We start from the raw sequence: 17,552 nt of genomic DNA, 5'->3' as shown, positions 1-17,552 counted from the left end.
CTGGGTCCAGTGTGTTTGGATGTGACGTCGTCCGCGACAAGAACACCCCCCTCTCAACCACACAGTTTTTTAGTCCTCCCCCTCCAATGTGCATCTCCCTTCATGCTCTCCATTATTCTTTTATTTTAATGCATCTACAGATATAGCAAGATTTTTTTTTTCAACTCTCCAGTGTTTATTTATTTCAGTGAAATCTTGAGGTACAAAGAATTGCAGGTAAATTTCAATGAATATACATCATTAGTGTTGTACAGCCTATTATTTACTGTGGCCTGATGCTCAGTGTTACTTAAACATAACCAGTGTGACTAGGGTGAGAAAATGGCTATAGGATTTGGCCTTTTGATTTATCTTCAACTCCCTATACATTCTTGAAAGTGACGCAAGGAAATTTGAATAACTAAAAGGGGAGTTAGCAAGATAAATAAAAAAGGGAAAGAAAAGTAAGAAGAATCCAAAGTCCTTTTCTCTCCCTAGTGGCTAAAAATAGTTTAAAAAGCAGGTTACATATGTATCATTTATAATCAGTTATAGAAAGTTCTAGAAAGGGTGGAGCACAAGAGCAGCTTACATGCAGCATCATAAAGGAATCATGAGCATAGGACAGCCTTTCAGACAGTGCATCAAACCTTGCTCAAAGTGCGTATATAGATACTACCCGGTGCTTCCTGGCAGAGTTTTTGTCAGCTACATAGAAAAAAATACAAAAAAAAAAAAAACAATTTCGTACTAGGTATCCATAAATTATGATAATTCCTTTTTTCCCCCTTTTTGAAGGAATAAGTTGAATTGTCACGAACCCCAGACACACTTAGGGAGAATACTTACTCTCGCATCAGCATGGTTTGTCACCGCAGCCCACAGCCGTCTTAAATATGGCGTTTTTTTTTTCTCTCTCTCTCTCTCTCTTCTCGCCTGCTCAATAGTTGTCTTGGACCACAGATTAACACTGGCTGATTGTTTTGCTCAATTCTGCAGTTATTTGTGACAGGTTTTAGCTGTTTTGTTGGTCTTAGAGTATCCACTGTTGCGTTCACTAAGAGAATACCTGGTAGCTTGAGTGACAAAGCTTGTATGTTTTTTCTTTTTGATTCAAGTGTATTTAAAGCTTTCCACAAAGGCAAGTACAGACTCTCACTTTTCTAAACTTTTTTGTCTTAATGTGGAATTGAGGAAATATATTGCATACAGTAATGCTTATAATGAAAGAAAGTTATTTTTTACAATGATGATAAAATTCTAGATATACAGGTCTTGTTGTTTTCCACAAGAGTGTTGATTCCTCTCATTCTCAAATACTGAACTTGTCATATATATTTTTGTCGTTTTACATATTTTATCATTACTGTTATTATTTTTTCTAAGCTATAACTACATAATTAAATGAAAATCTTAATGATCAATCTACCCAAGTCATGTTTGAGTGCAATTTCCACAAGCCAAACTAAGGAGATACATTCACCTCAAAAGCGGTTTCTGTAAATGTCCAGTTATCTCTCAAAGAAAATTGCGACTCCTTAGGAGACCTTTTGTGGTAGGAAAGCCAATCTCAAACTTGTCTCTGGTAAAGTCATGGATGTTTCATCAGAAGAAAGTATAATTGATTTTAATCCTTGAACGGACCCATAATTTTAGGATGAAGTCCTGCTGATCTGCCTGACACTTCAGGCAAGTTCACTCCTCAATCTGTTTGGTATCTAAACTTTTCCAACACAGCCAAGGTCTTTTGATAAGGTCATATAATAACCCTGGGATATCTTTTTTGAGTAGTGCTTTAGCAAAACTTGTTATATAAAAAGGAAAAGGAAGAATAGTAGCTCTTGTGTGATGCTTGGCAGCTGACGTTGAGGCATGAGATGTATTCAGCGTTCAGTAGTAAAGCTTGATGTGTGTCTCAGTCTCCCAAGTGAAATGGATAACATGGGCTTGCAAGCTTAACTAAGTTTTTTGTCTTCAGAACTAAGCATTACACTAGTTGCTACATGGGCTTCAGTACTCCTCAAAAAAGCAACAGCAATGCTCGGAATTGGTAGCATTTTAGATGGACATAATATTCATAGAAAAAAAAAATGGATGAAAGAATATTATGTCTTGCTCCCAAATTTTTTTCTTTGTATATTTAGAAATTGGCTACCGATTTTTTGTCATTACTATTTTTTTATACATACAATTACAGTTATAAATATATATAAGACTGCCTGTTCAGGTACGAGTTTGAACTTTCAATGCTGTATGAAATAAGTCATTGAGAATATCACAACCAGTTAGGGAATCATATGATGTGTCTACCCTGATGTCTAAGTGGAAAGCTCGGAAAATTATTTATTATGTGTTTACTGTATATAATGATTATTTTATGTAAATTTTATCTGGATAGTCTCAATATTATATTTATTAAGATGGATGAATAAGTATACTCCTAGAGTGCAAAGCATTATCAGAACCACAGATAATGTCTCAATTTATAATAAAATGTTCTAAAGCCTAATTTTTTGTGTATCTATATCCTTCATATTTAGATGTGATAAAAAACAAAAAAAAAAAAAAACAAAAAAAAAAAAAAAAAAATCAAGGAAAATCAGAAAAAAAAGAAAATTAGGAACAAAACATATGTTAATTATATGCTAATAAGTTGTGTGACACCTAATGGTGATCACTGATAGATTAATGGAAATATCTGATTAAATACAGTATGAATAACATTAACATCAATAGGTAAATGGGTAAGATAATATTGAAAAAAAAAAAAAAAACAATAATTACATAATACATATATAATTAATTTTCACTTTTCTCTTTCCTTCCAAAAAAAATTAGAATATAGCATCAGTTTTAAAGGTCCTGATAAGGATAAATTGCAAGATGTAGTGAAAAAAACTCAAATGAAAGGTATCTTTATGCAAGAAAAAGAACATAAACTATAAAGAATCAAAATCCCAATACTCAAAAGAAAGTGGACATTGCAAACAAAAACTTTATTGAAAAAAAAATAAAACAGACTAAAGAAGAAAATCAATAAATGAAACTGATAAAAAATGCAATTCAAGTGAAGAAAAAATTACCAATACAAAACTATGTATAATTGTTGACAGCAATAATATATATTCACAACCTAGTGTAATTCAGAGGACTAATGATCAGAAATGACATCAAACAATAATTAATAAATATCTTTTATTAAATCTTTTAAAACAACCCATTTCCATTTTAGACCGTACAAATGACAAAATAATGTAAAATGCCCCACCACTACACAATCTTACAAAATCCATCACAAATTTGTTTACTTAAATACACATTCATCTTTGTCAGTGCATAACAATAATAAATAATGATGCTGCTGCTTAAAATAATAGCAGTAATAATAATATCTAAAAAAACAAACAAAAACAACACTAATCATTGGTTACAGGAATTGTTTAAACAACAATAATAATGATTACTGTTGTTCTTAAAACAATTCCTGTAACCATAACAGATAAAAAGTTTTTCAATGCAACCAAATTTCATAAATGTTAACTTTAACTTTTTTTCTTTTTTCTTTTGCCTTTAAGGTGAAAAAAAAATTATAAACTTGTAACAAAAAAATGTAATGAAACTAGCTTCTGAAAACAAAATCACCATCATATATGTGGTATACAGGAGAATCCACCATGATTTTAAGGTATGAAAAATCCTTAAATATGAAAAAGGCAGTTTCACACTTTACATACAGAAAGAAATAATGTGATTCAACAACCATTTCAAGGGTACCTTACCTATTCAAATATAAAAATATACGTTTTTTTCTCACATCTTCATATTTATGGTTCCTTGGTTACCACACAAAACTCTTTCTTATAATCAGTTTTGAAGTCATGGTTTATAAACTACTGAACACCAAATGCTTTGAGCTAATTCTACTAGTGCCTTCCAAACCACAAAAAAAAGAAAATATCCAACAGGACAACTATTGGGAAAAAGAATCTTAATAAATAAGAAGTATATAGAGGATGAGAATCTCTTTTTTTCTTTTTTCATTCCATCAATAACAAATTAGAGGAATGTAATACAAGTTTAAGAACTTTTCATTGTAAATTTATTTTACATGTTATTTTAGTAGCACACTTGATGGATAAAAAAAAAAAATATAATGTTGTCCTTAATAGTCTTAAATACAATATAGAAGGCTGTCCTTCTCTGAGCAATTCTAATCCAGAAAATTTCATTATCAGAGGTTTTCAGAGTTTGTCCAGGAATAATCTCATTGTTTATACCATTTACTGTAATCTAAAATAAATGATCATCATCATAGTTGGGATGAACCAATGAATTTGAAATCTGAAAAGTATTGATAGTGTTCCAATTCTTTTATTTCCATGTAATAATAATAATGGATTATACATTTGTAATAATTCAATTGTATATATCTGCAGCAGTTAAATTTCTTTTCTTAAATGTAATAACTTATTCAATTTATATCTTCATCACAAGTCATTATACATTACAATGTTCTTAAACAATAGACAACAAAGAAATGCATAAATAACATATTCTTTTCACATTTACATACAAATCTATGTAAAAAAATAACACAGAACATGTTAACATGGAATACTTAAGATGGCTCTGAATGATTAAACCTAACTATTTATCATTACAATTCGTCCTTGATCCCAGTGCATACATCTGACACCTTGTAGCAAAATGTCTCCTGTGAATCTTCAACATCAGTCTCTGCATTCTCCCTGAAGTGAGCCACCAATTCATCCTCAAACTCCTCCACAAGTGTGTTGCAGTGGAATTCAAGACCCTTGTTGAGATCAGGGTCCTGCACCATTTCATACTCGTTAAAGCGTGGGTTCATACCCCCATCCACTACAAGCTTGATAGCTTCCAGTCGGCCTGTTTCCTTGTGCCGGGCCTGTGCATAGTCCTTCATGCTCTCACACACCGACTCCAGAAGTTCCATCATGTGCAGCTGTAATGGAGATATGCATGGTGAGTAAACAAAAATGAAAGAACTAAAAAATAAAATACTATACTGGGGGAGATCCTGAGACATCTTGGGAAGAAGGGAGATGAACAGAGGAAAGAATAGCATTGGAATAAGAGAGAAAAACCTCATTTGTGTGCTTCCTTCCCGGCCAAATGTAAAGACCAAGTTTGAATCTGAGAACTAATAACTCTGACTTGAAATTGTAGGCAGGGCAGCTCCTACAAAATACATTATAGGAGCCACCACAATTGGCACATGTGCGGCATTGTGGACACCAATTTCAACGACCATGACCTAGTTGGGCAGTGACAGTGCTTAGCAGTGTGGCCATAATTTCAGACATTGACGTGGAAGGCCTGACAGTCATACAGGGCAGGACACTGCCAATATAATCTTCATGGGGAATGTAATGTCTACAAAAGATAATCTTGGGAATATTGGTATAGGACTTACAGCAGCCTCTAAGAGAAATAGCATAGCATTGTATTGATACTGCTGGATTTTTTCATAGTCTGACCAATCCTTGTCATATACAAGGCAATGAGCCATGGAGATTGAAATAGTTCTGGCATAAACATTAACCCAATCAATGTAGGTGGCAAGAATATAATGCCATGTCCACTGTAATAAAAGTTCATGTATTGTTTTTACACATATATGGCTCTACAAGTGCTTAATCACCAAGGAGTCACAATTATTAGTCTTACCTATCTTACCCGTTTACCCTTTTCCTTGATTTTTTTAAAGCTTCATTTGTCTCATTTTATTGTCTTTAATGTTATTAATATTTTAATAACAATTCAATAATCATAATATCAATAATAACTATGATATCAATATTAACAGTATTAGAAAGAAAAACACATTCCTGCAAATTCAAGGAATGGGGAAATCAGGTGTGGTCACGAGGACTTACTGATAGACTCCCTGGTGGCTGAGCACATGTGGAGCCTATTATATTTAACATAATTTACAAAAAAATGCAGGGGACAGTACATAACCCCGTAGGCATTGGGTTAAAGGAGGAGTGAGGCTGGGCAAGAATAAGTTTGCCAGCTAGATCAGTCAGGGTAGATGAAGCACGAGCTTGGGACTTGGATGTAACTATTAAAAGGTGAGAACAATCTGAAAGGCTGCAGAAGGAAACTTTGCAAAGAATTGATCCTGTTTGGCTGGGCTAAAAAAGCACTCAAAAGGTTTGTATAAATGGTAGTAGTAGTAGGATGGGGAGAGGAGGAAGAGGGAGCAGTGTGGAGTGAGGTAGTCCTATGAGGAAGAGGAAGATTAGGATGAATAGTTGTAATAAACGAGGAGGGGGTAAAAGATAAATAAAAATGTGCAGGAGGAGTAGATGGAATGGAGGATGGTGGGAGAAAGGATAGGATGTATTCTGAAGGATGAGTAATGGCCTGCATGGATGATTCAGAATGGATCAAATTGACAGCAAGTACTGAGAAGGGGGTGGCAGCAGCAGCAGTGGTCAGAGACCTGATCAAAGGAGAGTCTGGGGTTGGGAAACCCAAACTGAATTTCAGATAGGCTAGCTGATGAAGGGGCAAGCACATAATAAGGGTACAAAATCTTCATTACAGCCATGGTAAGTCTGAAATATGTGAGGCAGAGAAATGGTCTACCCTCAGAGTCCCCAGGAAGGGTAAGCGCTAAATGATAACCAAGGAAATACTGTGCCCATGGCCCCAGGTAGGGATGATCTCCAGCATCACAATCTCAAATGCCTACCCACAATAACAATGGGCATGGGATGGTGGGGGGGTGGGGGGTGCATTAAAGTTAATTGGAATAAGACCTTAACAAGCAAATAATAACCCTCTTAGTTTTACCACCCAATGAAAATCAAATGAATTATCATAATACAAGCAGAAATTTTTCTTACCACAAATCATTATCAAAACTTATTAACTGTCTTCATGAAATAGATCCCTAACCTAAAACCAGTGCCATGCCCACTGTGAGTTACTTTATTAATTGTTTTTACACAGAGATGGCTACACTTGTATTAAGTCACCAATGAGCCAATTATAAGTACTACTACTCTCTCGCCTGTTTACCTGTTTCCTTGATTTTCAAAAATATTTTACATTATCTTGTACTGCTGTTACTAATGTCAATAACATTATAGTAATTATAATGTCTATAATATGAATAACACCATCAATATTCATAGCATCAGTAAAAAAAAAAAAAAAATTCCCACCAATTCAAAGAAATGTGAAATCAGGTAAGGTCACAAGCAGAGCCAGCTATGTGCAGACACATTTCACAAATTAATAAAAAATTAACTCAGTATTTTCCTTGTGGCACTGAGTTAAAATTGTGTATTATATCATCAATATGTTAAAATATAACTTGTTAATATAATTCTGACTTGCATTTCATACTCAAGCTATTTGCAGTTAATGATATTAACTCCTTCAATCCTGATGATGTGATGATCACGTCATGAAAAAATTTGGCTTAAGCAGCGGGTGACAATAATATGCTGTCATGGGATAATCTGGCTGTTGGTCAGGTGATGCAAAGTTAACATCATGAGCATTTCGGCTGAAGACCAGGATGATGGGAAAGACTCGCCACAAGTACACAAACCTCTTGGGAGGGTGATTAGACTCCTTTGGAGATTTTCAGTTATTCCCACTGATTAACAAGTTTAGAATGTAGGGTCTGTGAGCCATGACTGGAGGAGCACTGGCTCTATGGAGGATGCCATTCCATGCTCAGCATCATATCCCTGGGCAATCCTCGACTGCAATGAGGGAATGAAGGGGTTCAACCTCAGTGACCCAGTGGGTGGCCTCGTACCTAACCATGCAGAAGAGTCTGAAGTGGTGACATGTTAACCTCTAATGCCTTTTGTGTTTAAATGATGCTGAGTAGGCACCTGTTGCATCTGGATCTCTGCAAGGAGATTGCACATGACCTATTTAACACCTACCTATCACAAAATGAGAGAGCTGCTTTCCCCAAGCCACTGATCCACTTTTGATGGAAGAATCTGTATGGCTTCTAATGCAATGAAGAACGCAAATACCAATGTTGCCACATCCAGCATATTTAAAAATAAAGCCCTTTTGTAAAAAAAAAAAAAAAAAAAAATTGATCCTGTTATCTCCCATGAAACTGATAATTCATAGCATAATGAATTAACTAGTTAATCAGCATATCAACACAATGAGGAAGATAATCTCAATGTATGACTAAGAAAGCAATGTACAGTACATTCATATAATACACATCAAGCTCTGACCTTATCAAAGAAATAGCTGAATTGCAACAGGATGTACTCAGTGATGTTGTACCGAGTCCCTACTCTCTAAAAATAATACTTCTAGTTGGTCCACTGCATACAGATACGGCTTGTAGATGAAAGGCTCAAAATCAGTGGCGTAATATTGTCAAAAATCTCAATGACTTGTCATAATGCAATAGGAAAGGCAAGTATCTATAATGATAATAACAACAACAATAATAATAATAATAATAATGAAAATCATGGTATAAAACAATCAAGAAAAATAAGGACAATGATCTGTTAATGCAGCATCTCTGATTTGTCATGCTTCTTCAAAAATTCATGACTATGGTACCTGGGGCATCATTTCATCTTTTTTCTGGGGGGGAGGGGCCAATTAGAATTACAGGGCCATAACAGAAAGCTAGGAGAAAGATGTCTGAATGCAGAAGCGGTCTATTTCTGCAAACATTTACAAACAATGTGTAAAAATAAGTTATCAATAATTTGCGATGAATGAAATGAGGATTATAACTATGAAGTCACATCCAGCATCAGTTCTTGATATTATGAACAAATTATTAGTGCATGTGGTGTGGAAGATAATTACAGTAAAAAAAATAAAATAATAAATAGATTAACTAATAAATAAAAAAAACAACTCTGAAGTTACACATGTGAAAATACTGCTAAACTATTACCAGTAAATGATAAGAATGAAGAAATTAATATATAGGCAGATTTCAGACTCTAATGGAGAATTTCTGACTAGTAACTCCAGAAGCAGATGCTTAGTAATTATATAATCAGCAGGTCAGAGAAACAGGGTGTTCTAAGCGAACATCAGAAAATACGCTACTTTTAACCCATACAGACAGTTGTGTATGTTCCATGAAAACACACACACTTACACCCATGCCCAGATGTACCCATACCCACACCTGAAATGATAAAGGTAGTAGCAAATTTCAGACTGATGGAAAATTTCCAACCAGTAACTCCCAAAGCTGATACTTAATAATCATGCAATTAGAGAGTTAACAGAAACAGGTGTTCTAACCGAACATCAGGAAATCAACAATTATAACCCTATAATTGTGAAATTAGGTTTCCTGCCTTCCCATCCCCTCAGGTCCAAAAATCTTCCATGAGAAAAAGCAGCAAGAAAAGAAAGAGACAAAGAACGAAAAAAAAAAAAAGGAAAAAAAGAAAAAACAGAAAAAAGCCACCTGTGAAATGAAATCTAATATGCTATTTTGGGCCATAAAGTCTGCAATATATTGTAAACCTGCCTGGAAGAGAACCTTTCCTCAAATGACAAAATGGTTGCGCCCAAGACTTATTTATTAGGTATTTTAATCTTTATAAGAATTTTTTTTTTTTTCTTGTTTAGTAACAGATAAAAAATAGGAGACAAAAGGATATCAATTATTATATACCTGAACAGTCATAAGAAAAATGGGAACAAAATCAATAAAAATAAGATGAAGTACTGCAGGAAGAAAAGGGTATAGCAAAAAAACATGTGTTGTTATATAACACTGCAAATAACCTACAGTTATTCTCCACCACCTAATTCCATTTGCAAACCACTTTCTGACACTTATCTACTGCTAACCTACCTCAGAGCCAGCGTACTTCACTGATGACAATTTCTGTTTTCCATCGGCATCGATCCGATACGAACCAACGTCTATTTTTTTCCTGGGGTCTACCTGCAAAATAAACTAGTTGAAGAACAAGCACACTGAGGTAGGAGTAAAATTGAGGAAAAAACACAAATGAAAGGAATGACATGATATACGATTAGTTCCTTTTATGGTAATAGTTTTGCAGCAGCTCCTTTGACCTTTACCTGCTAAACATACACTGACTTACACTTTTGTTGGTAAGGAGTCAAACATCAGAAAACATAAATAAAAAATTAAACAAAATAAAATAAATAAACAATTTGACAATTAGTTTAGGGCTACTTGTCGTACTGGTTCTAGTATAGTATATACAATAACAATGTAAACGGCTGGGTTACTATGATAAAAAATCAGAAAAATCAGTTCAATTCTACATGGAAGATATTTGTTGGACTTTTCACTCCAACATCCTATGGCATGGAGGTAACAGCAATCATTGTGCTGACAATGCCTTGAGAAAATTGTAAGAAAACATCAAATCTTACATTGTTAGTTAACTATTGGCAGAAATAAGAAATATTTGTGTTTTCCAACCCACAAACACAGGTCTTCCAGGCATGTGTGTGTGTGTGTGTACAGGCAAGCAAGAACATATAAGTAGTATATGTATGTATAAATATACATATATATACATACATATGTATGTATGTATATATATATGAATATATATGTATGTATCTATGTATGTATATATGTATGTATAAATGTATAAATGTATATATGTATATGTATATATATATATATATATATATATATATATATATATATATGTATGTATATGTATATATGTATGTATATATGTATATATGTATATATGTATGTATATATGTATATATGTATATGTATATATGTATGTATATATGTATATATGTATATATGTATGTATATATGTATATATGTATATATGTATATATGTATGTATATATGTATATATGTATATATGTATATATGTATGTATATATGTATATATGTATTTATGTATGTATATATGTATATATGTATGTATATATGTATATATGTTCGTATATATATGAATATATGTATATATACACATTTATGTAAAATATATACATGTATGTATATTCATATACATAAAATAAGTACATATAGATACATATATATACATGTACACATATGTATACATACATATATAGGTATATGTATAAATGTATATATGAATCGCATTTTGATCATGCAGTACATGATCATGCTTAAAGAACAAATTCAATTCACAAATGAAAACCCAAAGAAGAAAGAGACAGGCATTTTGATATTCATAAACATTAACTTACATTTTAAACTGGTTATAACTATAAATGTATCACTGCATCGATGTGTCCGTTTTTCCCCCCCTTTACACTGAGAAGACCTTGGTGAAACCGATAAAATAATACTGTACTGAGTTACTAAGGCGATGCCAATACCAATAAAGAGTATTGATTTATACGTCTCGTGATTCTGCCCATATCGGGTTGTTTTTGTTGTTGTTGTTGTAGTAAATAAAGAAACTAATAATAGTAATAGAAGCAGAAGAAACATTAACAATGAAAACAAGAACAGTACCCCCCCCCCAAAAAAAAAAAAAAAATGACATAGCAAACAGCAACAATAACTGAATCTAAACCAAACTTCTTGAAAATCAAGGTCCTCCTTCAAGTGATATCAATGCAATCACTTGTTAGATTACAAAAGACAAACACTTGTGAGATTAACAGATAACAGGTATTACATATCTATCCAAACTTTATCAATTAAACATATACTTGAATGAATTGTCCCTTGATCTGTTCTGTCATCTATCCCTTTTCTTAAACCCCCAATTACATAGGGAAAAGGTGTAAAACAAACTCGCACGTGACTAATTTGAACCTGAAGGAAATATCTCGACACAACAAACATTTTCATCAGAAATGGTAAGTACACATTTATAAAATATACAAAAGTCCATATCATCAAAAATACAGGTAATCATACATAAGCAGACACAAGTAACATATGAAAAGAGACAAACTACAACAAAGATACAGGCAAATAAGACAAGTTAAATCAATTAAATAATGCCTTACCTGAGAAATGGAACTGTGGAGCTCGGTCATGAGACTGTGACATACAGCGCATTTTACAACCTGTTGAAAAATGAGTATGTAAATAAACAATAAATCATGGAAGAATATAGGAATAAAGTGATAAAGAGTATAAGGGAGGGAGGGAGGGAGGGAGAGAGAGAGAATAAAGAGTAGAGAGAGAGAATAAAGAGTAGAGAGAGAGAATAAAGAGTAGAGAGAGAGAATAAAGAGTAGAGAGAGAGAATAAAGAGCAGAGAGAGAGAATAAAGAGCAGAGAGAGAGAATAAAGAGCAGAGAGAGAGAATAAAGAGCAGAGAGAGAGAATAAAGAGCAGAGAGAGAGAATAAAGAGCAGAGAGAGAGAATAAAGAGCAGAGAGAGAGAATAAAGAGCAGAGAGAGAGAATAAAGAGCAGAGAGAGAGAATAAAGAGCAGAGAGAGAGAATAAAGAGCAGAGAGAGAGAATAAAGAGCAGAGAGAGAGAATAAAGAGCAGAGAGAGAGAATAAAGAGCAGAGAGAGAGAATAAAGAGCAGAGAGAGAGAATAAAGAGCAGAGAGAGAGAATAAAGAGCAGAGAGAGAGAATAAAGAGCAGAGAGAGAGAATACAGAGCAGAGAGAGGGTATCGAGAGAAGAGAGAGGGTATCGAGAGTAGAGAGAGGGTATCGAGAGTAGAGAGAGGGTATCGAGAGTAGAGAGAGGGTATCGAGAGTAGAGAGAGGGTATCGAGAGTAGAGAGAGGGTATCGAGAGTAGAGAGAGGGTATCGAGAGTAGAGAGAGGGTATCGAGAGTAGAGAGAGGGTATCGAGAGTAGAGAGAGGGTATCGAGAGTAGAGAGAGGGTATCGAGAGTAGAGAGAGGGTATCGAGAGTAGAGAGAGGGTATCGAGAGTAGAGAGAGAGGTATCGAGAGTAGAGAGAGGGTATCAGAGAGTAGAGAGAGGGTATCGAGAGTAGAGAGAGGGTATCGAGAGTAGAGAGAGGGTATCGAGAGTAGAGAGAGGGTATCGAGAGTAGAGAGAGGGTATCGAGAGTAGAGAGAGGGTATCGAGAGTAGAGAGAGGGTATCGAGAGTAGAGAGAGGGTATCGAGAGTAGAGAGAGGGTATCGAGAGTAGAGAGAGGGTATCGAGAGTAGAGAGAGGGTATCGAGAGTAGAGAGAGGGAATCGAGAGTAGAGAGAGGGTATCGAGAGTAGAGAGAGGGTATCGAGAGTAGAGAGAGGGTATCGAGAGTAGAGAGAGGGTATCGAGAGTAGAGAGAGGGTATCGAGAGTAGAGAGAGGGTATCGAGAGTAGAGAGAGGTATCGAGAGTAGAGAGAGGTATCGAGAGTAGAGAGAGGAGTATCGAGAGCAGACAGAGAGTATCGAGAGCAGACAGAGGGTATCGAGAGCAGAGAGATCGAGGAGAGAGTATCGAGAGTAGAGAGAGGTATCGAGAGTAGGACAGAGAGTATATCGAGAGTCAGAGAGAGGGTATCGAGAGATATCAGTAGAGAGAGAGTATCAAGAGTAGAGAAAGAGAGTATCAAGAGTAAGAGAGAGAGTATCAAATGAAGTATATCAGAAGGAGGTATAGAGTAGAGAGAGAGTATCGAGAGTAGAGAGAGAGTATCAAGAGTAGAGAGAGAGTATCAAGAGTAGAGAGAGAGTATCAAGAGTAGAGAGAGAGTATCAAGAGTAGAGAGAGAGTATCAAGAGTAGAGAGATCAGAGTATCAAGAGTAGAGAGAGAGTATCAAGAGTAGAGAGAGAGTATCAAGAGTAGAGAGAGAGTATCAAGAGGTCAGAGTAGAGAGTATCAAGAGTAGAGAGAGAGTATCAAGAGTAGAGAGAGAGTATCAAGAGTAGAGAGAGAGTATCAAGAGTAGAGAGAGAGTATCAAGAGTAGAGAGAGAGTATCAAGAGTAGAGAGAGAGTATCAAGAGTAGAGAGAGAGTATCAAGAGTAGAGAGAGAGTATCAAGAGTAGAGAGAGAGTATCAAGAGTAGAGAGAGAGTATCAAGAGTAGAGAGAGAGTATCAAGAGTAGAGAGAGAGTATCAAGAGTAGAGAGAGAGTATCAAGAGTAGAGAGAGAGTATCAAGAGTAGAGAGAGAGTATCAAGAGTAGAGAGAGAGTATCAAGAGTAGAGAGAGAGTATCAAGAGTAGAGTAAGAGTAGAGAGAGTATCAAGAGTAGAGAGAGAGTATCAAGAGTAGAGAGAGAGTATCAAGAGTAGAGAGAGAGTATCAAGAGTAGAGAGAGAGTATCAAGAGTAGAGAGAGAGTATCAAGAGTAGAGAGAGAGTATCAAGAGTAGAGAGAGAGTATCAAGAGTAGAGAGAGAGTATCAAGAGTAGAGAGAGAGTATCAAGAGTAGAGAGAGAGTATCAAGAGTAGAGAGAGAGTATCAAGAGTAGAGAGAGAGTATCAAGAGTAGAGAGAGAGTATCAAGAGTAGAGAGAGAGTATCGAGAGCAGAGAGAGAGTATCGAGAGCAGAGAGAGAGTATCGAGAGCAGAGAGAGAGTATCGAGAGCAGAGAGAGAGTATCGAGAGCAGACAGAGAGTATCGAGAGCAGACAGAGAGTATCGAGAGCAGAGAGAGTATCAAGAGTAGAGAGAGAGTATCAAGAGTAGAGAGAGAGTATCAAGAGTAGAGAGAGAGTATCAAGAGTAGAGAGAGAGTATCAAGAGACAGACAGAGACAGAGACAGAGAATGTAAATGAGAAGTCAAAATATTAATCTATCCATTGTATATATGAATAGATGAATTTTAAATATTTACAGCAAGAATTAACTGTAAACATAATATACATAATGCACATCTGGATGCATGCATGCCTGCATGTATGCACACATGCACACACACACACATACATATATAAATAATAATAATATCTACTGAAATGTTAAGGTTAAACATTCAGATAAAATAATCAATATATAGAGATGTTGATTATGTCAATCATTCATTGCTCATTATAATAAAACACTGACTGGAACTGAACACCACAGCCTCACCTTTGACTTGGGTGTCTTTGATGTTAACACAGCACTGGCCCCCAGAAGAAGCAGTAACAGATGGAAGCACGATGATGCCATTATTGATACTGCAAGAGAGAGGTTGACCGTAAGTATTAGTTGTTACCCATTAGGCTATTTGATAACATTCTGTTCAATGGTTGCTATTCTTAATTTCTTAAACATGATGATGTACTGTGGCATTTAAGTACAGTATATATCTAAGAGCGTGTCCCCTACTTATAGACAAAAACACATATACCTCCACTTGTTTATTCTGGCAGGAAAGAGCTTGACTTGGTTCCTTATTTTCCACAGAGGAATACTAGCTCAAACTGGCCTTAATATATGGAGGTGAAGATTTGTTGGTCTTTGACATTTTGCTAAACAGTGCAAAGGAAATGGGCTAATGACAGTTTATTAGCAAAATATATTGCCACAAGTTTCTCTTTCGATATCTTATCTATTGTTGAGAAATTTCAGACAATGAATAACAGGTATGGTTTCTGTTTCACATACCCATATAGCACTAGATAAACTTTGCCTGTAATGGATAGAATGACAGAAAATGTGTCATTTTTCATGTTTGAAACTTCCCTTGTAAGCTAATAAAAAGAAAGTTGTGCAACATGAAAAATTTTGGTAAACATTTACAGGAAAATCTAATGCCACTATCAAAGAGAATGATTTAACGACACCCCCAGCAAATATTGTTTTTCCCTCAGAATGCAAGGCAAAATAAGAGCTGAAACTCGGGAGCACCTTAGGCTGCAAGCAGGGCTTTCCACAATGTTATTCCTTTATTTGTGAAGTTACTTTCTGTGTCTGCTGATTATTTCTTGTACCAGTGACTGCAACTTTTTATACTCTATAAGAGGGTGTGTCACTCTCGGTAACAAATACCAACCCAAGGAATAATAATTGCAAGGTTGGATGGCTGCGTGACACTAAAAATATACCCTAAAAATAACCAAATAAGATATGTTAAGAGGAATTAAATATTTCTATCTATAGCAGAGATGAAGTAAAAAAAACAGGCTATCATACAAACCCAAAATTCCAAACCTAACCTTTCTTACTTTCTATCTATTCCCTAGACAGGGAGGCAAGCACCCTGCAGCCCCCCCTCCCCCCCTTATCGTGCCAAACTAGAGAAAACGCGACATAAAGAACTCGGGCTGGGCGAGGGTATTGTTGACTTAGTCTCTGAGCGGTTATATGCAGCAAATATTTTCCTCATTTCGGGGTAAATAGGAGGCTGCTGTTAGTATTATCGGTATAGGTAAAGTTCTGACTAGCCGTCTTTAAACCGGAAAAAAATATATGCATGTGATAGAGCAAATAAATCTAAGAAACTTATCTTCTATGAACTTCCGTCGCAAATCAGAAATAACGAAGTTATTGGACACGCAAGTGTCACAGAGCCCCGAATGAAAAACTATCTCAATATTTTAAAAATCGCCATCCGATATCCTTTCCTACTTTATGTAAACAAAACAATGATACCGTTTTATTTTGGTTCATTTATTGTAATACTTTCATTTCGTAACTAGAAAAATTCCGCATAAACTTACATGAAGGTGATTTTCTTTCTACATTAAAATGTCTGACAATACACGAGTAATACCATCATAAAATCGAGTATTTACAGTAATTATGACATTTCTTACTCTGCGCAAATCGATGTGTCTGGTCCATATTACGGGCAAGAGGGAACTGAAGAATTGCGCGCGATTTTCAAAATCAACAACGTTACCGCATGAACAGCGCACGAAACCTTTTGAAACTTTTATTATATACCACATGCGCGTGACATTTGTCACGAGAGCCAATAGCATTACAGGAAATGCTATAAACCAATCACATGCCATCATTTGCGCCACACGTATGTATAGTGGGCAAGGAGAGCAAATATACCAATCTCTGCTCAAAATGGATCTCAGGTGTGTAGGTTGTGACCCACATTATTATAGAGTTATATCTGATTATTTTGAAAAAAATGATAACGCTATAGAGTTCCTGAGGGCACACGGTGTTTTGCCAAGAGCGGTAAGTTGCCCGCATTGCGATTTACCTTGCAAATATCGTGAAGATCGACATATGTGGTATTGTGGCAGATGGAAAAAAATAGCAAAGACAAAACGGCGTAAAAGTTGCGTTTTCTCGACCAGCGATTACAATGGCACGTTTCTGCAGGGGACACATCTCGAACCTTTTAAAGTAATTTTATTTGTGAATCATTGGCTACAAAAACATTGGGATCACGCACAAATTATTAAATGTATTGGCATTTCTAAGCCAACTAGCGTAGATTGGAGGAGTTTTTGTTCTGAAGTAACCGAATATTGGTTACAAAATCAAAATTCAATAGGAGGTGCTGGTGTAATAGTTGAGATCGACGAGACGCTGCTCGTGCGCCGTAAGTATAATAGGGGCAGACAGTTGAGCCAGGTGTGGGTCTTTGGGGGTATTGAGCGTGTAAGTAAAAAGAAATTCGTTGTGCCATTAGTTGGCACTGACCGCAGTGCAGACACGCTCATACCCCTTATTAAGAAATATATCAAACC

At 35.5% G+C, this 17,552-nt stretch overlaps 1 protein-coding gene across 1 annotated transcript in view; it reads right to left on the bottom strand.

Moving 5' to 3' along the window:
• Positions 1-3,157: 3,157 nt before the first annotated feature.
• LOC125039534 (protein seele-like) overlaps positions 3,158-17,552 on the bottom strand; it is a 16,971-nt gene continuing 2,576 nt past the window's right edge. Inside the window, exons 2-5 of the mRNA XM_047633566.1 lie at positions 14,986-15,074; positions 11,986-12,045; positions 9,851-9,943; positions 3,158-4,960 (exon numbers count right to left, since the gene is read on the bottom strand). Of these exons, the coding sequence (XP_047489522.1) occupies positions 4,637-4,960; positions 9,851-9,943; positions 11,986-12,045; positions 14,986-15,066 (558 nt within the window). The 5' untranslated portion in view covers positions 15,067-15,074 and the 3' untranslated portion in view covers positions 3,158-4,636. The remainder of the gene's footprint in view (positions 4,961-9,850; positions 9,944-11,985; positions 12,046-14,985; positions 15,075-17,552) is intronic.

This window comes from Penaeus chinensis, chromosome 27 (assembly GCF_019202785.1).
Source record: "Penaeus chinensis breed Huanghai No. 1 chromosome 27, ASM1920278v2, whole genome shotgun sequence".
NCBI lineage: Eukaryota > Metazoa > Arthropoda > Malacostraca > Decapoda > Penaeidae > Penaeus > Penaeus chinensis.
This window is presented reverse-complemented; position numbering and strand designations above follow the sequence as displayed.